The sequence below is a fragment of the Pelodiscus sinensis genome, chromosome 1 (genome assembly GCF_052426305.1).
Source record: "Pelodiscus sinensis isolate ZL-2025 chromosome 1, ASM5242630v1, whole genome shotgun sequence".
Taxonomy (NCBI): Eukaryota; Metazoa; Chordata; order Testudines; family Trionychidae; genus Pelodiscus; species Pelodiscus sinensis.
The window spans coordinates 256,603,877-256,630,263 of NC_143052.1; the positions used below are offsets into that span (position 1 = coordinate 256,603,877).

Below are 26,387 nucleotides of genomic sequence, written 5' to 3' on the forward strand. Positions count from 1 at the left end.
TGTTCTGGTGCATCACAAACATTGGGCTATGAATTGACAGATTATAGTTTACTGCTGGCTAGTCCCTTCCTAAATATAGTCCTAATAAGTCATGTAACAACAAGTGCTTAAGGTATAATAATTAAGTATTTTTTCACTAGTGAATACTTCCTCATAAAGACTGATGGATCTGGTTGTGATTACTGCCACTATATTGAACAAAAGGCTTGTTAGAAAACAATTGCAACCTAATTAATAGCTTCATTTATATGTTGGCTCTCCAAAGGGATTTCCATGTGTTTTGGTTCAATTGTCACCATTAACATGTTAGGTTCAGACTGCTGTTTTTATAAAGATGTTTTTGTGTTGTTAAATATGGTACAGTCAGAATGATAGCTACTTAATTCTTTTGTTTATTCATTTGCTATAAAATATTGCAGCAAAGTAGACAAATTAAAAATAATCTCTCTTCCCATAGTGCTTGCTCTTAATAGTTCATTTGTTATAGTTCTAGAATTAGCTTGCTATTTCTAATGTTTTTTTTTCCTTTTAGCTTATATTACCAACCTCTTTCCTTTAAAAAGCCTTTTATGTCCACATACAATCCAATCTTACTTCTTTTGGAGTAGTTTTGCTGTCCTTCCTAGATGAAGGAGAGGGTTTACAAAGTGTCCCATGGACTTAGCAACCTTTACTAGTTCACATTGCTGGCTTGAGAATTCTGTAAGAATTTGCAGGGGGGAGAAACATAATACAGAAAGAATGAGAAATGTAATACCTATTGTGAGCCATTAAGAAACCTCTTTTCTCAAGTCACTACACAGAGCTTTCCCTGGCTTGGATCCACTTACAGCTGGTTTCCAGTAGCTATGAGTGAGACTTAATCTTCTCTCACTACACTAGCAGCAAGAAAGACACTTAACATGAAACTACTGGCTCTGCCTCCAAAAAAGATTAGAAGCACTGTATACCAGTGAAAATAAGAACATAAGAATGACTGTACTGGATCAGAACAACGGTGCAGCTAGCTAGAATTTTGTCTTCCAGCAGTGGCCAATGCCAGGCATCAGAGGGACAAAACGGGCTATCATTGAATAATCTACTCCCAGCTTCAGGCAGGCAGAGGCTAAATGACTGTGTCTATGACAGAGATGCTTTTAAATGAAGCCATACTTAAACACATTTGTATTCATATATGCATGTATCTTATGAAAGTGACCTATTACAGAGGCCACAAGGATCTTGCAGTTGTAAAAAAACAAACAAAAGAAAACCAAAACAGTGTTCAGTATTCTTACACCAACAAGACTATTTTTTATTGTGGAAGTAGCATATCTGGTACCCTCAAATAAATATATTCTATGCAAGCAAACTAGCCTTGGTGGATGATTACAATTAATAAACAAATTACTCAAAAGTCAGAGAATTTCAAAAGTTAAGGCTATGATTAATCTTAACTGAATTCCCTTTGTGCATACATTTTCAGATAGGGGATCTCAATATTGCAATATATTATTTTTTAAATACAAATGTATAAATGTGATGAGGTATATAAAAGCCACACCAGGCAGAAAGGGGTTAAGGAGAAGCTCTGGGCTGGAGCAGCCAACACCTGCAAGTCATATTGAAGAGGAGGAGCTCTGGGAGGAGAACTGAATATTCAGTTTCCTAGTTCCTAGGGAGAGGCCTGTCAGAGAACAGAGCCTGCATCCTTGCTGAAAAGAAGGCCCAAGTCACCTGAGGCAAAGGAGGCTGTGTCTTTTTACTTCCACGGTTGGTGAATTATAACCCATACAAGGCTCTGAAGGAAGAGAGACCAGTGGCCTGCCTATAAAGTACTTTTTCCTTTATTTATGTTACTTCTCATAGATTGCTTGTTTCTTGGGAGGCCAAAAGGGGTCAATATCCTAAGGGATGTGGGCTGAGAATCCAACCCCTTTGCAGTGCTATTGAGTGCACCCACTTAAATGATCAGGTCTGGAATAAGCATACAACTCTGTCAGCACCTCAAGGAGGTGTGTGCCAGGACCCTGAAAATAACATGATACAAATTGTTGGTTAAAACTAAAAATACAAAATTGGAATTCAGCTATTTAACTTCCTCGGGACTTGCAATTTTTAAGGCTTTTTCTCGTTCTTAAGAAAACTGCCTTCAGTTGCCTTCATCCCAAAATTATGTTGTCTCAAATTATAGGCCTTCTTAAAAATAGGTGCTACATTAACAATTTTCCTGTGACAGGGTATGACCCCCAATTTTACAGAGTCATTAAAAATTCCTGCTATTCATGGCTATAGATTATCTGGGCTCCTGATTTAGTTCCATTAAACTGTTTGAGTTTGACCTTCACCTTGGATGTGGTAATTTATACTTCCATATCTTCATTTCCATTAGCCCTCCTACCGCTACCCCCAGATTCCTCATCACCTTATGAAAAACCGATTCAGAGTATTGGGGTTTGGGCCATGTCTAGATTATTTTTAATCTCCCCTCCTTCCTCAGTGTTTAGTGGTCCCATTTCTTTCCTGCTTTTCCTTTTATTTATGTTACTATAGAGCCTTTTAATATTGGTTTTAATTTCCTTTTTACAATCTAGCTCTGCTTGGCTTTTGGTAGTTCTCACTTTTTCCCCTGTACTTTCTGACCTGTAGGAGATAGCTTTCTTTCCTGATGCATCCATCCCACCTTCCATTCCTTGTAGACTTTCTGCTTTCTCTTAATCACTGTTGTGAGATGCTTTTTCATCCAGCTTGGCTGAGAATTCTTCTCTAAGCATTTCATCCCCTTCTTGAGATACAGGCTTCAGATAATTTCTACATCTTTGATTTAAGATAATTTCCAACCCTCCTCCACATTCAAATCCTTGAATTCTTCAGTCCAGTTCACCTCCCTAACTAGTTACCTTATCTTTAAAAAGTTTATCCTTTTGATACTAAGGGGCCTAGTTGCAGATATATTTTTGTTTATCTTTCTATTTCATTTAAAGTGAGTAAGCTCATGATCATTTGAATCAAATTTTGTCTCCTACATCCAGTTCTCCTGTAAGGTCCTCACTGCCTACCAGAAACAAATCTAAAATGGCATCACTGTTTGTGACTTTGTTGACTGTTTGGTAAAGAAATCTGTCAGCTATCACAGCCAAGAAAATTTGGTGCTACTATTATTATTCTTCCAATATACCTCTGAGAAGTTAATCTCTCTAAATCACACAATTCCCAATAGTATTTATTTCATTAAAAACATTAGAGAAGTCTCTGTGAATATCCAAATTGGATCCTGAGAGAGCCTCTGGTAGCTTTCTCTCTCAAAGTGATTTTGGACCCAAACAGACTCTGTTTTGTCCATTTGATCACTTCTAATTTATTTACAGTTTACCCCATCATTAACATTACAATGGTATTCCACCAAATCTACCTTTTATTTCTGTTGTTCCTGAATAGCACATACCCTGTACTCTGATATTCCAACATGTTTCTGTTATCCCTATACTACCTGGTTGCATTTCCAGCATCAATAGTTCTTGCTCCTACATTCTGTTACAGTGGGTTCTTGAATTGGTGTAGGGTATGTCTACACTTGCACCCTATTTCGGAATAGGGATGCAAATGAAGACATTAAAAATTGCAAATGAAGCCAGAATTTAAATATCCCATGCTTCATTTGCATATTCGCGTTATGACGCTATTTCAAAATAGCGCTATTTTGAAATAACAGACAGTGTTAAGACGTGGTTATTTTGAGAGAAAACCCTTCTCTCGAAATAACTGGTAAACCTAATTTCATGAGAAATAAGTGTTATTTCAAGAGAAGGGTTTTCTCTAGAAATAACTGCATCTTAACTGCATCTGTTAATTTGAAATAGCGCTATTTCGAAATAGTGCCATAATGAGAATATGCAAATGAAGCGTGGGATATTTAAATCCCGGCTTCATTTGCAATTTCGAATGTCTTCATTTGCATCCCTATTTCAAAATAGGGTGCAAGTGTAGACATCTTAGTGTTTTTCTGCTTGGCTTCATCCAGGTTCCTCTCGCAATGAAGTACTATCATTGTGTTGCCAGTGTTGTCTACCTGTTAACTTCATTGGTATTAGCACTGTCTTTCCTCTTGAGGTCCATTCTTGCACCCTTTATAATTCCTTTCCTTTTAATGTTTAGAGGATGCCAATTTAATTTTTTAAAAGGGCTCCTGTGTTGATCCCAGGAATTACAGGCTGGGAAGCCTGACTTCAGTATAAGGAAAACCGGTTGAAACTACAGTAAAGAACAAAATTGTCACATATAGATTAACATGATTTTGGAGAGAAGAGTCAACGTGGTTTTTGTAAATGGAAATCATGCCTCATCTGTCTGCTAGAACTCTTTACATGTGGTAGACAAAGTAGGTCATCCTTACAGCCTCCCACTGGCAGAACAGGTATCTGTAGGTTTCCTCCACTCCATGTAAGTGGGTTGTACAGAAAGGGGGTGGAGGGTTGTCAAGCCAAAAATTCCATCTTTGACCATGAGAAACTTTTTGTGATTAAAATGTCATCAAAACCAGTACACTTCTGCAACATGTTTGGGGTTAAGTGAATCAACATTATCTGATGAAAAACTATTCTGTTGAAAAATTCTTGACCAGCTCAACTATAACCATGTTGATTTAAAAAAATCTGCTAATAAGTTTAAAGGTGTGACCATTTGCCTTCAGTGTATGCACTGAGAATGGGATAATCCTAACAAAACTGTTGTTCAAAAATAAACTGTAGAAAAATTCTGACCAAGTGCTATGCTGTTAACTTTAAAGTGGAGTTCTCCCCTCAGCAAAAACCTGTGCAATCCCATTAGCCCAAAATGGGCAGACAGTGGGATGCGAACATGCTGAAGGCTTCATATGTCCTGCAGAACCTTTAATAGTGATGCAAGACTGTCAGAGAACAGGATGAGTTTGTGGGGCTGGCATTTAGCATAAACATTGTCATATGCAACCCTAACAAATTTGACATTAAAATCAGTGTCACTAGTAATAAGGAACCCAACAACTCATGCTTTTACTGTTGTGTTTTGAGTGAAATTGCACTTCCAGCACACTTAACTAAAACAAACAAAACTGGCTTAAACCTCAGATCTAAATTCAATCTGCAGAACAAAACAAGTTTGAAATTTACATAGTAAGTAATGATAGTACTTGATAAGGATTATGAAAGTAGCCAGACCACATTTCTAATTAGAATAAGAGAACAATTTGTTGCTGGTTTTTGTTTTTATTTAATGCTCAAATAGTCAAATGGCTAGATTGAGTTGGCTAAAACTTTCAACAATATTCATGTTTAGGTTGCATTATAAGCATTAAACATTTTAGATCAAGGAAATTTTTGAGACAGTCATGAGCAAATTTAAAAGTTGGGTTAATGTAGAAATCATAAGTCTTCTATTCGCATCCACTATAATAATCTATTCTATTTAGGAAATGGAAAGCTGAACTGAAAGAGAAAAAGGAAAAACAGAATGCTTTTTATTCAACTCCTGACAAAATTGGCCTTAGGAATTGTTTTAATTCTAGTTTGTTCTATCCCTAAAGCCATATTTCTGGTTTCATAATCCGGGTCACGCCTCAATATTATCTCTACTATATCTTTCTTAATTATAAACGTTTATCAAAACTTCAAACACTTGAAATCATTCAGAGAAGAGTTGTATTGTATAAGATAATACTTTTCTAACACAGTCACATCAGTGAGTAATAATATTTTGCATGTATATACAATCTTTCATCTGGAAATTTCAAAGCTCAGTACAAACATAATTAATTAAACCTCAACAACCCCATGAGGTAGGGAAGTATTCAGAGTTCTTAAAACTACAATTGGAAAAGACTTGTTAGGTCAGGTCATCTAACCCATCTACTGTAATAAAAATACTATAATAATATTATCCCCATGTTACTGATGGGTAAATTGAGAGAGAGAGAGAGATTAAGGGACGTGCCCAAAGTCACAGTGCTCTTAACCCTACATCATGGTGTTTTTTTATGAGGAAAGCCATATAGGAATCTTTGAAGTGATAAGAAATATTTGCCAAGTTTCTAAACGATAGTGATGTTTCCCTCCTGGAGACTTTCATTATTGCTGGAAGGTTTCTTTGAAATGGAAACTGTTTGTTCAAACAATACTTCATCTTCTAATTTTAAAAACATATAATTCATTCTTCTGGTAATTGTGAACTTCAAACTTATGGGGTGTTAGACCCCAACTGAATCTGGTTTGTTGGAACACAGGTTCTACACCTGCACCATATCTGTATCACTGTATATTCATACTTTCAAGTCAAATGAAAATAGCTGGAACAACTGTTTTATTTAATAAATTTAGAAAGTAAGCATAAAATCTGGTCGCAAATGGAACTGCTTCATTTGCATAATCTCTTCTGGTCCGTTTTTGCTCAAGAGGTTTGTGCACAAAAACAAGCAGTGGGGATGTTCCCTTTTTGTGCAAAAACCCCTTTTTGAGCAAGATCCTTATGCCTTATGTCATTGAAGACATATTGATGTTTGTGATGAAGAAAATGATGCCAAGCCATGTGCTATGCTCACAAATATATTAGCAAAACAACTGAAATAAATATGTCAGTTACATTCCCTCGCATGAAAATATGAAGCCTTGCCTAGCAAACTTAGCAACAGTCTTTTAAATGAAACAATCAGAATATTGCTTAGTTTGAAAAGAAGATTGTTGAATTGCCTTGCCATGTTCAAACCACACCTCTTAGATGAGTTGGCACCACTAAGAAATCATCCAAAGAGTCAGACTAAGTTTTAATAGGACGTCAAGCAAGATTCTTCCATCATCTAAATGAAACAATTGCTAATGCAAGCATATTGAACTAAAGAAGTATGTTCAGGTGGAATCATCTAAGTGAGAACTTGGATTTGAGTTATTGCAAGAAGTGAAGACTGATGCTCTCAAGTCTCTCATCTCCACAGAAATAATCCATGCCCAGATCGAAAAAGAAATGCATGCACTTGTGTTAGTTATGAGCTGTTCCATCAATATAGTTGGGAGGGGAAATGTCAATCGAGTCATATACTTTGAAGGCAACCACCGGTAATAAAACCCACATAACAGCAACCCCAGACTTTAAAAAAATGTTTTTTTTTGCACTGGTAGAAACCCAACATTATTGTTAAACACAGACCAGAAATGATGTACCAGTTACTGAAACCTTAAGCAGATAGTCTCTGGCATAACATGGCAAATTGCAAGAATCATTTGAGCTCTACTTTCATGGCCAAGTATGAAAATAGCTGAACTAAGGATCACAAACAAACCAGGTCTCTTGCTGGTCAGCAATAACAGCTTTCTACAGTGTAGATGATCATAAGGAAAATGTCACAAATGTTGGAGTTCTGGACACTCTGGGTGCATCTAGACTGTAGGGTTTTTTTTTCGGAAAAACATCAATTTTCCCAAAAAAACTTCACTTACACCCACACTATTATTGCGTTCTTTTGAAAGAAAATCAAAATAATGCAAGGGTTTTTCTGACATTGGCAGACCTCATTCTATGAGGAAGAAGGCCTTTTCCAAAAGAGCTCTTTTGGAAAAAGGCATGTGTGGATGCAGAAGAAGGAGTTTTTTCAAAAGAAGAGGCCTCCTGGAAAAAGCACAGGTGCCCTGGTGGCCACTCCATCCATAGAAATCATAGCTTAAATGTGAGATAGCGTCCATTCAGTGTGGATGCTATCTTTCGAAAAAGCAGATTGCTTTTTTGATGCCCTTTTGCTGTGTGGATGCACTCTTTTGGAAGATTTTTTTTTGGAAGATTACTTCCAAAAAAGCTTCTTTTGAAAGAAACCTGCAGTCTAGATGTACTCTCAGTGAGTACCTTGTAGTTCTGTATGATCTGACTCTTGCAGATGAACTATTTGTGATTTCATGGTCACTGAGGTTGGAAAGGGTATGAATAATTCTTTCAGAACTCACTGTGATGAAGTAGTGTGTGGCCCAAGTTTTGCTGTTCTGGTCTCTTAAGATGCTATAGCTTGTGCAGCTGTGAGGAATCTACAAGTGAAACTCATGGAAGCATGTAATCCCTTTACATACTGCCCGCAGCAAGAAGTGGTACCAGACCTTTGCGTGCTATATAGTGAAAACTTTGTGAATCTAGTAGTATATTATATATGTTGTTTTGAGTTGCAGAGACTGAAGAATGCAAAATCTTCCACAATGACTAGTACACATGAACTTTCCCAATACAAATACATGAGATGTTGGTATTAGATGATGGTCACCAGTGAAGGGACTTCAGCAGTCTGAACATGGCTTATGATTTTTGTTATGCTATAATAGCTAGCTACAGATGTCTACAATCAAATGGGCAAATAGAAAAAAGGCTAGAGTGTTAAGCACCTACTTGTAAAGGTTAACGAGTGGAGGTGACTCGGACCTAAATTTGTTTGGGGTAGAGCAGTTTGCTAATTGATAGAAACATGATCCAACTTCCAGTGAGTTGCAATTTAAGACTAAGCAGACACACCCATCCATATACTAGAGCAAGACTACTAAAGCACTACTAGTCACCATTGTGCTCAGCATTGTAAAACGGGGGAGGGCATGAGTACAGAAACTGCAAGTGGTATGTGAAATCAGCACCAAATTTCGGCTGCCTTTAACAGTGGAGTATTTGTACCAGATCTTGGGAAGGAATGGGGAACATTTACCGTATATTAAATACAAAGAGAAAGAGTGAAACCCTTGAAAATTATTCCTGAACTATATTTGCAGTCTTCTTTGTATCCTCAGAGGGTCACAGCCAAGTACTAGGGAGGATGAGCTTTACAAAATTATTCTTATGAGAAAAGTTTCTGAGCTGTCTGAGAAAACCATGAGGGGAAGGCTTCAGACTTAAATCTGAGTTTATTCAAACTGGGACATAAGCTGCTGAATTATTTCCCACAAAGCGATGCATTAACTTGAATAAAATGCATTTATTACCATTATGATGCAATTAAAAGTGTCTTGTAAGTATTCCTCTCTTGCCACCATTTTGTGGAAGATCAGCTTGATGTATTCTTTGAGGATAAACTGTTTCAAGTATTTTTCCCTGGTAGGATTTTAAACTTTATAATAATTTTGTTTAGTTACGTTGTCCTTCAGTTCAAATTAATTCAGACCCGCTCCCCAGGAGAGAATTTGCTTGAATTAGTTTCCTTTTTTAGTAGGAAATAAAAACAACATTTATGTCAACACTTGAATGTTCAGTTTTCCCTGTGGCTGTTTGGTGAATACTATTCATTCCTTAATAATTGAAATAATTATTTCTCTTCCTACCTTCTCTTTTGCTGAAAACTTCCAACATTGTAATCTATTTTTCTGAGAGTGTTTTACAACTGTATTGATTCTATTTGTTTGGCAGCTTCATTGTTGAAAATTAGAAAATAATGAATACAAAGCTGAAAAAAAACCAGCTTACCTTTTTTCTCTCTGCTGGATTGCTGCAGTTACACAGTATTTGTTAGACCACTTTCAGAGGCTTAACTTTAAGCTGTGGCTTATGATATATTAGCTGGATGAGGTAATGCAAATAACAGATCACATAAGAAGAAAAGTATTTGTTTTCAAAATTAGTATCTATGTAGAATAGGGTTAGGGCTCTACCAAGTTCACAATCCATTTTAGTCAATTTCGTGGTCATAGGATTTTAAAAATTGTAAATGTCATTATTTCAGCTATTTAAATCTGAAATCTCACGGTGTTGTAATTGAGGGATCCTGACCCTAAAAGGAGTTGTGGGTCAGCCAAAGGGTTATTGTAGGAGGACGGGGGGAGCCTGTGGTACTACTGTCTTACTTCTGCACTGCTGCTGGTAGCACTCCTGCCTTCAGAGCTGGGCAGCTAGGGTGTGGATAAACTACATGGCTCCATCGATGGAGCCATGTAGATTAGGCTGATTGGCAAAGGGAAATGAAGCCGCGATTTAAATAATTGTGGCTTCATTTACATTTAAATGGCTGCCGCACCGAGCCGACAAACAGCTGATTAGCTGTTTGTCGGCTCAGCGTGCTAGTCTGGACTCTCCCGTGCCGACCTGAAAGCCTCGTAGGATGAGGTTTACCGGGGAGGTCGATAAAGGGCTTTCATGTCGGCAGGGGAGTGTCCAGACTAGCGCGCTGAGCCGACAAACAGCTGATCAGCTGTTTGTCGGCTCAGCGTGGCAGCCATTTAAATGAAATGCAAGATCCTCCTCAAGGAAGTGGTGCAGGAACCCCAGCACTACTCTCAATCGCTGGTGCCTCAGAAGAAGAGGTGGCCTAACAGGGGTCAGTCTCCGCCTAGGCATGCGCCCTCTGTGCGCCTCCAGTGGAGCACTCAGTAGCGATAAGCCCAGAGCCCAGACCTTCTAGGTCAGGCGGGCCTGCCTCCCAGCAAGGGGACATCAGCCCTCTGGAGGACTTCCCGGAGTCATCCACACCAGAGGCCTTGGAGGCAGCGAGGGTTCTAATTGAGTTCTCACCCTTCCCTCCTCCTCCAACTCCGGCACCCTCTAGGCGGCACGGGGATGCTCGGCACTGATCGCTTTCCGGGGCGACCGAAGACATGGTGCATGAGGGCAGACATCGCTCAGCCCCGATAGCACTGCATGCGGCACCGGCCATCGAGGCACCAACACCCTGGGTACTGTCCAAAGACACGGCACCAGACTCGGTGCAGCAACATCGCCCAGCGCTGTCATCGCCCCGGGGCCCATCGGCACCTACCTCTGTGCGAGACCCCCACTCAGCCATGCCTCCTCCACCACTTTGGCACCACGGCAAGCCAGAGTCCATGTCTCGGCACACTGCAACTCCTTCGGCACCCACATCAGCACCGCCCTGCTCCGCCTCTGAGTATTCGTCTGACTCCGAGGCGGAATCTATCTGGTCCTTGAGGGCCCCCAGGTCTCGCTCGCAGTGCCATTCCCGCTCTCAACACCATTCCCGGCACCGTAGTCCTCCATTCCCGTACCAGCAACAGTGGGCTCAGCCAGTTCCGGTGCCCATGGTACAAACATGTCCCCCTCAGCCTCCGGGGCAATGGCCCTTCTGGACTCCCTGGGCTTATCACCAGGGCCAGGGCGCGGACTTCCCCAGACCGGCTTCTGTCTCTTCGGGGCCTGGACCATTACCAATTCAAGGCCCTCCCCTTTGGTATTTCTATAGCCCCCTCGGGTCTTCACCAAATGCATGGCAGTGGTGGTTGCTGAGCTCAGTAAAAGGGGTGTCCAGGTGTTCCTCTATCTAGATGATTGGCTTCTGAGGGGGGAGTCAGAGACTCAGGTGAGAGCCCACATCACCACATCACATTTAAGTCCAATCTTGGTTTTATATAATATTACTTCCTTAAAGTCTTTTAACCCCCTTTTTCTCTTTGCGAAAAATCCCTTTAGATTATAAATTTCCCTATCCTGTATTTTATACTTTGACTTATGTTGTTTATATTCACTAAGGGTATGTCTACACTACCCTCCTAATTCGAACTAGGAGGGTAATGTAGGCATACCGTACTTGCAAATGAAGCCCGGGATTTGAATTTCCCGGGCTTCATTTGCATAAGCCGGGCACCGCCATTTTTAAATCCCGGCTGGTTCGAACCCCGTGCCACGTGTAGCCGCATCACGGGGTTTGAACCAGATGGGATTTAAAAATGGCGGCGCCCGGCTTATGCAAATGAAGCCCAGGAAATTCAAATCCCGGGCTTCATTTGCAAGTGCGGTATGCCTACATTACCCCGCTAGTTCGAACTAGTGGGGAGTATAGACATACCCTTCGTGGTCTGCTAAAGTAAGCATGAATGTGCTGAATATGCAAAATAATCAGTCTTTGAGGGGAATTCAGTACATAATAAATCTGAATGACTCTTAAGCAAAAAGTAATGGTCAAGAAGTGTGCTGGTCAGTTCTGTCTTTGTGTGGATACTCGGAATGCATCATTCTTTGACAACACAGATAGTGGGGAAGAAATCTACTAATGCACCAAGTGGACCCTGGGTTATAAGTAAAAATGAAATTATAAAAAGAATCGTTAAAAATATAAACAGTGTAGGGAGGGGCCATGGTATTGCCATAGATACCAGCAGGAAAATGCCCAACAAACTTGTGGCATAAAAAAAATGTATAGAAAAGTAGCTCAACTATTTTTGTGGCAAAAGCAAATAGCTGCTCAGTGGCTGGCTAAAGAGGGCATGGTGGGGGATATGTTTTTGAATGTTTTGAACACTTTACCTCAAAATTTGCTTTTGCAAGTCACTGGAAAATTGCTGCTTTCCTTTAGTCTTGTTAAATCCTTTTCCACTCCTTTCTCTATTGATCTCTCTCTTTCTCTTTTTCATACTAAACTTTAACAGTGCCTTCTGTCCAATGCATTACTCCCCTTTGGAAACTCTCAAAGACTATGTCTACACTATGGGTGGTTTTCCAGGATACCACCGCAGTCCCAAAAAAACTCTGCTGTGCCCAGGGAACGAATCTGCTCGTCTTCTTTTTTTCGCTGAAGAGCAGATGCGCTCTTTCAGAAGCCCTGTCTTCCTCATTCCATGAGGAAGAAGGGGTCTTCCGAAAGAGGAGGTTTTTCCGAAATTTGGCCCAGTGTAGACGGGCTAAATTTCGGAAAAGCCTCTTCCGAAAAAACTATCGGAAAAAGATACGCAAATTGAGGAGAGCAATTTGCGTACCTTTTTCCAATAAATCTTTGTAGTCTAGACATAGCCATACTAAGATGTATGTCATGAGGAAGATGACAGCTATTCACCTCCAGAAGACTCCAAACTCAGATTAAACACTAGGTGGTTCAGAAATGGCTAGGGGGCTCCATTCAAGAACTAAGATACACATTTACACATTTCTCAAGTAAAAATTGTATGGCCAATGCTGCCTGAGTACAAATGGCATTCTGGGCAAACATAAATTTTAATCACATTCAATTTGCTTATTAAGATATATTCCTATGAGTGATCACCAAGATCCTGTGTTGTAAACTTGTACTCATGTGAGTTATTCTGACTCATAAGAACAGCACCTATAAGGGTCTGACTTTCCTCAGCTTTGTTCCTTGTGTAGTCATGTATGTTAGATCAGAATGAGTGCAAAGTGGGTGAAAAATACTGCCCAATCAGAATGGTTACTTTTTACACTCACTTTACACAGACATAAATAAGGGTACGTCTACACTTGCTCCTTATCTTGAGATAGGGATGCAATGTAGTGTACCGAAATTGCTAATGAAGCGCAGGATTTAAATATCCTGCGTTTAATTAGCACAAACGCATCCTGGCACCATTTTGAAATCGCATTATTGCGAAATAAAACGCCCCGTATAGCAGCGTTATTTCGAGAGAAAACCCTTCTCTCAAAATAACTGTTACTCCTGAGGAGAGGGTTTTCTCTCGAAATAATGCTGCTACACGGCCCTAATTTATATACCACCGGTTAAATTCATAAGCACTTTTATCTAGAGCTCTCAAAGAACTTTACAAGCAGTTCATAATCCTTTCAACAGTTTTGTGAGGCTACAAATAGTGAAACTGAGGCACTGAGAAATTAAGTGATTTGTCTAAGGTGTGTCAGATAAAATCTGTCAGCACGTACACTAAAATCAAGATTTGGTCTAATACTAACACGTATCTCCATAGTTATCTTACCCCTGTATGATCTTGCTAACTGTAAAGCTGTCTGGCCTTTCTAGACCAAATTCAACAGGTACAACTATCTGGGAAAGTGTCTGGGCTGAGTTTAGTCGTATTTTGCAGTGGCATGAGTTACACTTTGGATGTACTGTAATTTGATCAGAAGATTAGTGTCAGTGAGTAAGGGCCAGATTCTGCCTTTCTTACACTGAGCAGCTGCTTACTTTGTGAATGGTAATATTGATTTTTTAATAGGTCTAACTCTTGCAGTTAAGTACTATTCATTTTAAGTGTGCCTCTTGGTCAAAAGATATTTTTTTAAATTTTATTTTTGTATTTGTCCACTTAAAGTAGAGTGCCTGTCTTCTACTGTAGGCATTCATGGACTATTCTTAAATATATAAGTACCAAATAAACCATACCTATAACCCCACCACTCCTTTAACCATTAATAAATATTCATATCTATTTATGATAATCCAACAGTGAAAAACATATTTAAAATAATTTAGAACTCACAGATAGGCAAAGCATATTGGCCTTTCATGCTGCTCCAAAGCTTGATAAACCAGAGCTGTTTCAGACTAAAGAGGAGAGTGAATTCTAAAGCTGAGGCGTAGCATGGATAATGCCGCATTGGCTGCTGCCTTCCGATACTGGGAGGGCTCCAGCTCATCTGTCCCCTTTGAATGCGGCTGTGGTAATAGTATAGCACAGTGAAGAAGCAGTCTTTCGATAAGTAAATTCCAGGCAATCTAGGCAATCTTTTATAAGTCAAAAACTTCAAATTTTGTCTAGCGGTTTGTTTTTTGTAATATTCACAACATTCTTTATAGCTTTAGCACAAGCTGTAATTCATAATATTATAAAACCGCATTTTACATTTTTGATAAAATTAAGTTATTTACTTAGTTCTTCACCTGAGACAGAGAGAGTGTCCTGTATTTACAGTACATGCTTTGGCTTTGATTTTGTAAGGAGAGGTTACACAGTAAAGTGCTATACTTAAAAAATTGCACATTCAAGGCATTTTTTAGAATGCCAAATTATAGGTCATCTTAATTATTATGTAGGTACTATGTTTATGATAGATTCAGATATCCTTAAATAGTTCAGAAGGCTGTACTTAACTATGATTTACTGTAGTAAACAAAAGATTGCAATTTAAGTTACATTTGTAATTTATCCTTATATATGCAAATTAATAATGATAGGTCTAAGAATATTGAAATATCTCTGTGTGTAATTAATGCCTGACCTGGTGACATATTTTGAGCATTTATTATAGAGCAAAAGTGATTTTTATGCTATGTAATATGACTTTAGCTTGCAAAAGTTCCATTAGCACTTTGTACTTCAATATACATAGCAGTATAGGATACATATTGTTCTCTAGAGGAATTAATTGCATAGTATAAAAGCTTTTCAAAATGGAAAAATAGTTTATAGCTACTTCTCTGCAAACTGTTTTTGTAATAATTGCTACATATTATCTTAATTATCATATGTTCAAATATAATAAATCTTTATATTTCTAAATGTATATTAACTGGTACATTATAATTTAACTAAATGCTTAGAGTTTGAATTTCCCAATCTAAGTGCAGATGTTTAAAACACACTAGCAAAAAGCACTAAGAAAAACTGTTTTTATATGGGACTGCCATATGAATCAGTTCATCGTTCCAATTAGTCTTGTAGTCACTGACAGGCACCAGTATTAACAGCTGTAGAGAAAAGTGTAAGAAACTTCACCATTCTGGGATTACTATTTCAGTGTTCTCCTAACTCATAGAAGTAGGAGTTTGACTTTCAATCTGAAATAGGACAATTTATATCACTTCCTATTATCATTATAATCTGTATGTTATTGTTATACATGTAAACATCCAATCCATTCTTCAATCCATCTAACCTATTGCCATTAATGAAATATTGTCACAGTGGGCACTACAGGCAGGCTGAACATTTTATGAAGCAGTTTCCTATGTATCACTTTGAATTTGTCCCCATTCAATGCTATTATGTATCCCCTGGTCTTTTGTTATGAGACAGGGAGAACAGATCTTTAGAGCTACTTTCTCCTTACTACTTACTATTTTGAATATTTTATCATGTTCCCTGTTATTCGACTCTTTAAAGTAAATAACCCCAGTTTCTTTAACATCTCTCCATAGGATTTTTTCCCTCTTTAATCCTTATCATCATCTATCCCTGTCTTTCTGTATCCTTTACAAAACCGAGTACAATATTCCTGGTAAGGATATATCACTATTTTATATAAAAATATTTTTCTATTATTTTCAGGTCAATTCCCTTCTGTGTCCTAACATTTTGATTGATATCTTGACTACTACTGCACATAGTATAGTCACTTAACTACTTTTTGCACACCATGATACCCAAGACTTTTTCCTGAGTTATACAGTTAATTTAGAAACCAGTAGAGTATCAGAGTAGTTAAGAGTTCCCTCCAACATGCATTACTTTGTAAGAATTGATTTTCATCTGCCATTTGGTGCTCATTTATTTAGTTTGATTAAGGTCCTCTGAAGTTGTTGACAGTCTTCTCTGGTCTCGACTTACCTGAATAATTTTGTGTCATCTGCAAGTTTTGTCACCTCACTGCTCACCTCTTTTCCAGAAGAGAAATAAATATATTGAACATCAGTCTTTGTATAGAATTTTGTGGTATCCTGCTCTTAAGATTTTGCTAAAGTAAAAATTGACCATTTCTACTCTTTGTTTTCTGTCTCTTAATGAAATCCTGAATAATTAATATTTTTTGTCTCTAGCACCATGTGTACTTAGTTCCTTCTATAGCCTTTGAAAGTCCAAATCAGTTTTCAACCACTTCTTTATCTACTGTGTTATTGATGCATTTTAGCAATTCTAATAAATTTGTGAGGCATAATTTTCCTTTGCAGAAGCCATAGTGGTAGATCTTATTTTATCATAACCTACTAAGTGCTTTATAGTTCTACTTTTAATTATTTTTATCAAAATTATAAGTTTGACAGAGGAAAGTAGTCTACTTTGCTAAGGACAGTAGAAATGCTTAATAGTCTGTAATTTTCCTGATCACCCCCCCCCGGTATCTTTTAAATATGTTTGTATAATATTTGTTACCTTCTAGTTCTTTAGCAGTGACTGATTGTAATGATACATTACACATTTTTCTAATAATTCACTCACTTTTTTTTCAAAATCCTTGAGCATATGACATCAATTTTTTAATTTATAATTTTTTTCTAGCATTTCTTCTTTTGACACCTTTGTCTTTGATAGTATCTCATCTTTATTACAAGGAATAATTGGATGGGTATCTTCCCAACATACTTCATGGTGAAGACCTGTGAAAGAAACTATTTAGCTTCCCAGCATTGTCCTTATCTTGTATTTGTGAAATATTTCAGAAATTACTTGTAGCTTGTTCTGAATCTTCAGCTATTAAGACCTTAAATTCCATCTTTGCCCTCCAAACTTTCTTCTTGTACAATGAACGCAGTAATTGATAGTCCTCTTTAGTGGTTTCACTCGTGTTGGATTTCCATATTCTAAAGTATCTCTGTTTGCATCCAGATAGTAAAAATTACTTTAGAGCAGTATAAATTGTACACATAGTCTAGAGAACAATGGTTCTCAACGGGGGAGCCACAGATCACTTGGGGTCTGTGAGCCCTAAGGAGTCTTCCAAGCAGTGCTGCTCAGAGCTCCAACACCCAATGCTTAAGAGTCCTGCATGCCAGCAGTCTGCACGGCAGAAGTCCCAAGCCCAGGGACCCCATAATACTGATGCCCCCGCCCCCAAGCTCCTGCATCCCATGTGATTGAAGCCTTGTGCTCTGGCTCCCTTCAGGGCTGAAGACCTATCCCGGCAGTGCCCCAGCAGAAGCATCCCATGGGACCGAAGTCCAGCACCACAGGACTAACAACCCAAGCTGTCCCCCCTCCCCAAGTGGCAAAACCCTGAGCCCCACACCTTTCAGGGTAGAATACTCAAGCCCTCCCATTGTGCAAGGCTTCTGAGTACTCCTCCCCAGCCCTATAAGGGAGAACTCCTCCCCGTCCAGGACTGAAGCTGGGGCAGCTCCCCACAGTTGAAGCCCAGAGGCTCTCCCCAGGCTGTGGAGTTTTTACAGCATGTGAGGAGGGTCTCCAAAAGAAAAAGGTCAGAACATCTGGTCTAGAAAATATACTGGGCTTCTTCTAAAAGGGTATTAGAACATCCAATTTTCATTCCATAAAATGCATATTAACATTAAATTAAAGAATACAGTCTAAAAACCCCACCTATCATCCCTACTATTGGAGCTAATGAATGATAATATGTTATTTTAGAATTTCAAGTGTTAATAGTAGTGTTGCTGCTAATTCACAGGTTTTAGATGCAGGAAGACTAAAAGAATATAATGAGCCATACATTTTGCTACAAGAAAAAGAGAGCCTGTTATACAAGATGGTGCAACAACTGGGCAAGGCTGAAGCTACTGCTCTGATTGAAACAGCAAAACAGGTAACTTTAAAAAAAGTTGCAATTAAATTTGTCTCTGTAGTTTTATTTTTCACAAGTTATCATATTCAGTATTAGAGCAGGGCCTATCCACTCCTGTAATTAAGGATCTATCAGCTTGTCAATTCTAAACTCTTATGTTCCGTGCTTTATTACTGGGATTTAAAATAATATACATACATCCAGAACACAAAATGATCTATGTCCTGAGTTGAAAGATTATGCTGATGATTGTCTGCGTCTGTTTGTGTCTGTGCATATATATATCTGTGTAAACAATACAGTGTATGTTATAGACATACATCACTCATAGAAAATAATCTTGAAAGAATGTTAAGGTTGTGAGGTTAAGCACTCAGAAGTTAGAAAATGCCAAAATTAAGATTTCACATGAACCTAAATTTGGCCCCCTTGTGATACAGCTCCTAGTTATTTGATCACATATTATCTTTTCCTTGAACAGTGCACAAGGGCTACATCTACACTACGAGTTTTCTGGGCAAAAAATATGCTAATAAGGGACTCATTTGCATGAGCTGCAATCTCATTTGCGTATTTTCTGCCTATCTGTTTTTACACTAGGGGTTTTTGCCGAAATACAAGCAGTGTGGATGGGGTTTTTTTGCATAAAAACCCCTTTTTCCGCAAGATCAGTATACCTCCTTTTTTGGGGCATAAGGAACTTGCAGAAAAAAATTTTTTGCGGAAAAAGAAAATGTCCACACTACTTGTTTTTGCGCAAAAACTGATCAACAGAAAATATGCAAATGAGATCACAACTCATGCAAATGAGTTCCTCGTTAGCATATTTTTTGCCGAGAAAACTCATAGTGTAGTCGTAGCCAAGATGAATAGTCTAACTGAACAAGTAACTATATAATAATTGGCTTTCTGTTCATTGTTCAGGGTAGGGCCTTATTTATTGCTATTCAAACTAGCTCTGAATAAAGTATTATTAATTTCCTCATAAGCTTTTCTATGATGTTTAACATTAGCATCTGAGTGCTTCACAAATATTAACTGACTTATTTCCATCACACCCCTCTGAGTATTCTCTCTACTATAGCGATGGGAAGCTGAGACATAGATTGAAATCAAAGGTCTACTTATTGGGGTGCCCAGGTTGATAAGCCAATGGCCTGATTTTTTGGAGAATTTAGCCTTTTATGGCACTTTTTGTTCTGAATGCAACTCCAACTGATTTCTGCTGTAGCTGTGAATGCTTAGCATATCTACACATCAAACTTCAGGTCTCCTCATCTCCTGGGCACCTAGGAGATGAGGAACACAGAATTAATGACCACCTTGGATTAGTGTGGTTTAAGTGACTTGCTCAGTATCACATAGGATCTCTGTGGCAGGGGCAGGTATAGAATGCCAGTCTCCAGACTGGTAGTCAGCATAGCTATGAAGTTCTCCTTTTTTTCTGCAATATCTGCCACATTGACTATACCCCTACCAGCTCGTGAAACAAGCAAGGCAGGGTCCTACAGACAACAGCCTCCTTCAGTATACAACCCTACTTTATTCTCAGAACAGGCCCTTCTTGTGCACTGAATGATGCACTCCTGTGAACAAAGAGTATGTGACCATGTAATTAAAGTTGACATTATAATGCACATGACCAAGGAGGGAGAATTAGGATTGCACAAGCAACTTTATGGTGAGGTTAACTTTAACTTTAAATAAGCAACCTTAAAAAACAAATTCCATCATGTGAATTGTATAGACTTCTACATAATGGTTCAGCAGTTCCAGAATCTATAGATCCACCACTCAGACCTCAGCTGCTTAAGCAAAAGGAGTAGTGGATCACAGTGGTAGGTTGTCATCTTCTGTGTGGGCCAGCGATTGGAGGTAAATGTAGCACAAGTCTTGTCAGTCGGTTTTACAGCTGTTTGCTGAGTCGAGAGGAATGATTACTCTGGAATCCTGCTTTCTGTTCCATATTCTGAGAGGACGTTTGCGGCTCCAGACACTTCTGCTCTGACCCCTTCAGCCTGTCCTTATCCCAGTGCCCCCCCCCACACACACACACTTCAGTTCCACATCTCAGTATTTTCTGGTGACCTTTATTGCAACCACTTTGCTATGATCTCCAGGCAGCCCATCTGTCCTAGCTTCAGCTCTACTGACACTATTTAGCACAGGTCAGAACCAATGTTCCCACTAAGGTATGCGCCGGCACGGCCGCACACAAAGAATTCTGAGCCCACCCACCTCCTTTGCAGAGCCGCACAGCAGCACTCACCTTCCTGCACCTGGAAGGCAAGTGGTGTGGCTGCTGCCATGGCCAGTGCCGTATGGTAGATGGGGCTGTGACCACAACCACAGCGGGAGGCGGCTGCTCTGGCTACTGCCAGAGCCAAAGCCATGTTAGGAGGCAGCTGCCGGCTGGGCTGAGGCCACAGGGTGGGTGGCTGCTGCTGCCTGGGATTGGGGCCTTGAGGCTGGCAGGTGGCTGATTCTGCTGGGAGTTGGGACCGTGGGGCTGGTGGGGGGAGCTGTGGGAGGAGTGGAGGAGGAAACGGGGGTGCTAGCTCTGTAACAGGGCAGAAAATGGGTCAGGAGCATCTGCACATGAAGTGGGGCTTTCTTCCATAACAATTTTATATATATATTTTGTGTGTGTGTGTGTGTGTGTATAATATATATATATATATATTTAAAAATTGTTATGGAAGAAAGCCCCACTTACTGTGCAGATGCATTAGCTCCTGCCCCGTCTTCTTCCTGTTATACAGCTAGTACTAACAATATATATATTGTTAGTAACTGATGAGTGCCAGGGTAGCACACATCCGAACATGCACACGTGACGTCAATATTAGCACACAAAACAAAACTCACTCCACTCACAGATGGAAAATCTTAGGGGGACACTGGTCAGAGCCCCCTTGCTTCCCTTCTCTCCTGTCCTTTCCTCTACCCCCCAAATGTGTATCAGTGAATAAAGGAGTTTGCAGTTTGCTTCAGTGGCTTATCACAATGGTTGCAGCTTCTTATCCAGGCAGCCCTGCTTGCCAAACTATGCTCCTGCCTTTCCCCATTCCCTGATGGCAGACTGGACTCCCAGCTCTGGCTGCTTTTGGTCTTGCTGCCCGGCTTTTGCAGAACAACAGGAGAGGTATGCGTTAGAATCCAGTTTTGGGGAAAACACTGGCGAACACTGGGAAGACAATGCAGGTGAGATTCAGAAAATAATATGGCCGGTGCCTGGCTGCAGCAAAGTGGAAGATTTTATAGTAAAAATAGGCAATTCTTTGATATTTTGGAAAAATGTGTAATTTTGCAGTGATGGTATTAAAGAGTCCACAGGCCCATGATTTCAATGAAATCATACCCTTCCAAGTTATTGTTTCAGACTTTCTGTAGATGCAGAAAGAGACCACTGCATAAGTTCATGCTTTCAGGATTTTCTTCACAGCAGTCATGTCTAGGGGTATGTCTAGACTACATCCCTATGTCGGCAGAGGGATGCAGATTAGGCAGGTGGACATTGCAAATGAAGCGGGGATTTAAATATCCCGTGCTTAATTTGCATAAAAATGGCCGCCATTTTTGCCGACTCAGCACTTTGTCAGCAAAAAGCGGCAGTCTAGAGGGGGATCTGTCGAGAAAGAAAGCCTTTTTTGACAGATCCTGTAAACCTTCTTGTAGGAGGCATAAGGAATCTGTCGAAAAAGGCTTTCTTTCTTGACAGATCCCCTTCTAGCCTGCCGCTTTTTGCCGACAAAGCGCTGAGTTGGCAAAAACAGCAGCCATTTTATTTATACGGGATATTTAAATCCCTGCTTCATTTGCAATGTCCACCTGCCTATTTTCCATCCCTCTGCCGACAGAGGAAGACAATCTAGACATACCCTAGAACAATTTTTTGATTTTTACAAAAAGGAGGAGATTCAATTAGAATCCAATTTAGCAGCCAATTGTGTATTCTGCAGCAAATTCTACAGCTGTTGAGTATACTAGGCCTTATTTATAATTATGCATACTAATAAACAGGTTTATTGAATTGCAAAAGCAAAGCAGATCTAACATTATAACTATCTGGTATAGCACCAATTTCAGAAGTCTGGAACCAATTTGTTGTTCATGATCCCAATCAAAATGTATTCCTGTGTCTGCTGTGTTTCCCAGAATGCTGCATGGCAACTCATATTTTGATATATTATTAGAAAAAATGGTTAATCATATTCTGTGTGGTAGTTATATAGAAACCAGAAAAAAAACCCTAAATTTTGTATCTCCGGGGTGTATATAAATGAACGGATTAAATATGTATTAGCAGGATTAAGAATTGTTCTCAATGAGTGTCTACAAACCTAAGGCCAGCTTCATGGGAAATGGGGGCTCAGTCCTGTAGGGAATGGACAGGCTACAGCCAAGACTCTGAAACTGGCACCTGCAGAGAGTTTGACCACATGCTGATGTCTTCTCTTCTCTCCAGTTGCACAACTGCATTCAAGGACAGCTCAAAATATGTAATAGAATTGCCTAATAGCGCTTCTCTGTGTAATCACCTGCTCTTGACACATGGAAGCTATGTATTTGGTTCCTGTACACAGTGTGTCTTAACACGTGGTTCATGCTGTGAAATAGTTTGATAACTACTGGGCTGAAGGGTAGATGCAAATGTAAGTATCTGCTAAGGGAGCAGAGAGCTCCTCATCCAAAATATAGGGATAAAGACAATCTCAGCAACTGCTTAGAGCTCCAGCTCATGGCACAGCTCATGGGGAAGTAGCAGGAGGCTTAACATGAGGATTCCTTTATTAGTGTCCCCTTACTCAATGACAGAGGAGGCGTTAAAAATGCAGATGCTAATGGCTCCTCTTACTTTTGTGATGTTTGTTTTTGTGTTCTCATATGTTCCCACTGTGGTTCCTAAAGGTATTCTTATACCCACACCAGCTGCACCTTGGATAATGGTCAGAATTGGATTGTAACGCCTTTCAAACTGTATGCTTATTTGAGAATGGTTTACCTTGCCAAAGTGGTTCAGAATGTGGCTTTGTTAGCTGATAGGCCTTCTGAGTTTTGCACTGACCTTGCTTGAATCCTGCAGCAGAGCATACACTGGCAAAAAGGGCTGCACAATGAGAGTTACAGCAAGTTTTATGGAGCAGTAGGACAGCTGTGCATCTAATTTACATGCATGGAATGCAGGCATCAGCATCAGAGCCAAGATTTTCATAAGTCACCAGAGATGCTGTGTGTCTAATTTTGACTGCCAATATTGAGACAACTTAAAGGGGCCTAATTTTCCGAAAGTGGCCCCCTCAGTTGTTTCAGGTTAGATATATAAGGATGCCGGCACTCAAGATTAGGAATGTCTTTTGAAAATCTTGGTTTAGCTTCTGACATCTCCCTCCCGCTAGTTGAGCCCATTTTGGCCACTCAGCATCCCTTATAATTTTTGTGCAGCTGAAAAAGGCAGCAACCGTGCCTTAGTATGATGGATCTCAAAGTGCACCCTGCTGAGTACTCTCAGAGTTGCTTAGGAGTCTGAATGCTGTACAGTACTGCTCAACCATCTCCAAGATTGTCTGCAAGCATGAGCCCTGCATGAACATTGTGGTTAACTATGTTCATTGCAAAAGGGGCTGTTGGGAGATAATCATAAAAAAGTAAGAAGTAATTATCAGACAGAATAACATGTTCATTGAGCGTAGCTCGTTTTACTTCACTCCTGCACACTCAACAGTGATTTATTCATTTACCATTTGGACTCCAGCCCTGATTCATGGTCTTCTTCCCCTCCTGTACACTTCCATGGCTTCAGGAGCAGGTCCTTGCTGTATTAACAGACTTTGGATGCACTGGTAAAAGTAAGATTTTTTCTTGCAGGTTGAAATATCAGTTGTTGTGCATGCACTGTCACTAATTTTTAGAAGTTTTAATACTCTTATTGTAAGAAGACTGTTAGCCCCTTACTAAAACTCAGTGGGAGTTTTTGATTGGCCAGCTCCTATACCAAAAGGGGAAGAGTCCATGAGAAATCAGGACCCTGAGACGGACAGACCCCAAAGACAATGGAAAGCAGCCAACACTCCAGTTAAGCCTGATTGACAGGTTGGACTGGACAGTGAGGAAATTAAGAGGCCAGGTCCCATCCTCCGTGTGATTTTCTGGGTCTCTCTGAGAGAAAGCAGAGAGAGCTAAGAAGAGCAGCAAGAAGAGCAAGCTGGGTAGAGAGACAGACCTGCAGTGCCAGAGTCCAAGGAGCCCAGACCCTGTGCTAAGGGGCAGTCCTGCAGCAACAGAGCCAGGCACACACAGCCCAAGGAGCGCAGACTCTGTGATGAGCAGCAGACTTGCAGTGATCAGAGAGCCAAAGGGGACAGAGAAGCAACAGAAGGAGCTGGAGACTGGCAAAGCAGCACAGCCTGCAGCTGGGTCTGGTGAGCAGCTGGGACCAGCAAAGTGGGGGAAGAGGCTCTGGGCAGGGAGACCCCACAAGCCAAGAGGCCCTGCAGGCCAGACTGGGAGAGGGGTCCTGCCACCTAGAGCCTGAGGCCGTGTGGTCACTGCCAGAGCAAGCGTGTCCAGCCTGCAGCCCCCCTACAGCACAGCCAGGGCCTGAGAGAGAGCCCTGGGACCTATAAGGAACAGACTGTGAACTGTCCTTACACTCTGCAGACTGCTGTTTGTGATGTCCCCATGCTACAGAGCAGGACTGTGTGTTCTCATTTAACCTTTCTCATTTTTTCTTATTCTTTTCTCTGTAACCAGTTGATATTTAATAAATTGTATTTGCTTTGAACTGTATGAAATGATCACTGGGTGAAGAAAGCATGCAGTGTGCAGAGAGCACCCTGGAGTGGGGACATCCTAGCCCCTGCCCCAAGTGACTACAAGGTCGGGGATTAAGCCCCAGGAAACCTGGGCCCAGCCTTGTTGGGATTTCGAGAACTCTGCTACTCAGGAAAGTGGAAGGGGAGCCCTCAGGGTCAGGGAGGCCGTTGGGTAAAGGAAGTGGGAGCGGGGACTCAGATCCTTTCGTTGGTCCATTTCACTGGGGTAATATAGAAGCCAGGAAAGTTCCCCACAATAGCAGGACCATTCCCCCGCTTACATTATGGTCCTGTTAATGTTAGTGGAAGAACTCTGGCATAAGACCTGCCTTATACGAGACCTTATGCCCCTTACATACTTGAACTGTGGACACACCACACTATAGCTATATCTGGCCATGGGAAGGTTTCCCATATGCTTACAGGGAGATGGTTGAAAAGCTACTACCATTTCATTGTATCCCCAGTAATGTGCTGAGATTTTCTATTACCTTTCCTTAAGAAAATTCACTGTCAAAAGCTACAGGAAAAGTATGTTAAAATTATGTCTTATATCAGTATAAAGATGGAAATGTACTACCAAGGCTCCAACCTCCAATATGTAGATGCTGGCAGACATCAGATTAATTTTCCTCTAGTGCACCCCATTATGGCTAGTTACTGGAGAGCACTAGACTTCCAGTCCTTTTGTGGTTCAAATCATAATCATAATATTCTTTGAAAATTGTACAAATACACTGCACTAGTATCTGTGTACACAAAAGGAGATATTTATACATACAGGAGGTTTTGTATAATACAATTTCTTTTTATATCATATGTCTTATACATTTATTCATATAGGAAAATAACATAATTGCCTGGCAAAGCTAGCTTTGTTGACAGTGCCCCCAAATATAAATAGGAGAAATGTTTCACAAGCCATATTCAGGACAGTGTGAATATGAGACCTAACTTGTGACACATGTCAGGCTCAGAAAGATAGCATATTTTCTGGTTTTTTAAAGATTCAAACAAAACTTTTCACATTCTTCTTTGAAAAAATTACATTTCAAGTCCTTTTTCACCCAAACACATTTTCAGATAAGAGCACACAAGTCTTGACATTATTTCATTTTGTTATGCGCATCTGTCAAGGAACAGAGATATGATACAGCTACTAAAAACTGATGATTGTGGAACAGTGAAACTTGACAGCATTTCATTTCCTTTATGTTCTGATTATACATTTATCAGGAAACCTGTATCTCTTCTAGTTCAGCTAGAAATTGGTAGAATTCAAGAACTCAAAGGCTTGGCAAAGAACTGTCCTATTATTTGGTATCATCTTACATTTTAGAGAAGTTGCTTGGTTGAGTCATTGTTAAGGCTTTTGCTTCTCCTTTCATTATTGTGGTACACTATCCAGAGATCACATTTCTATAGGCCTATAACTGCTCTGCAGCACAAATTAAACGCTGG

At 40.0% G+C, this 26,387-nt stretch overlaps 1 protein-coding gene across 1 annotated transcript in view; it reads left to right on the forward strand.

Moving 5' to 3' along the window:
- ABCC4 (ATP binding cassette subfamily C member 4 (PEL blood group)) overlaps nucleotides 1-26,387 on the forward strand; it is a 210,620-nt gene that overhangs the window by 182,466 nt on the left and 1,767 nt on the right. The window contains exon 30 of the mRNA XM_075918815.2: nucleotides 17,998-18,132. Coding sequence (XP_075774930.2) covers nucleotides 17,998-18,132 — 135 coding nt within the window. The remainder of the gene's footprint in view (nucleotides 1-17,997; nucleotides 18,133-26,387) is intronic.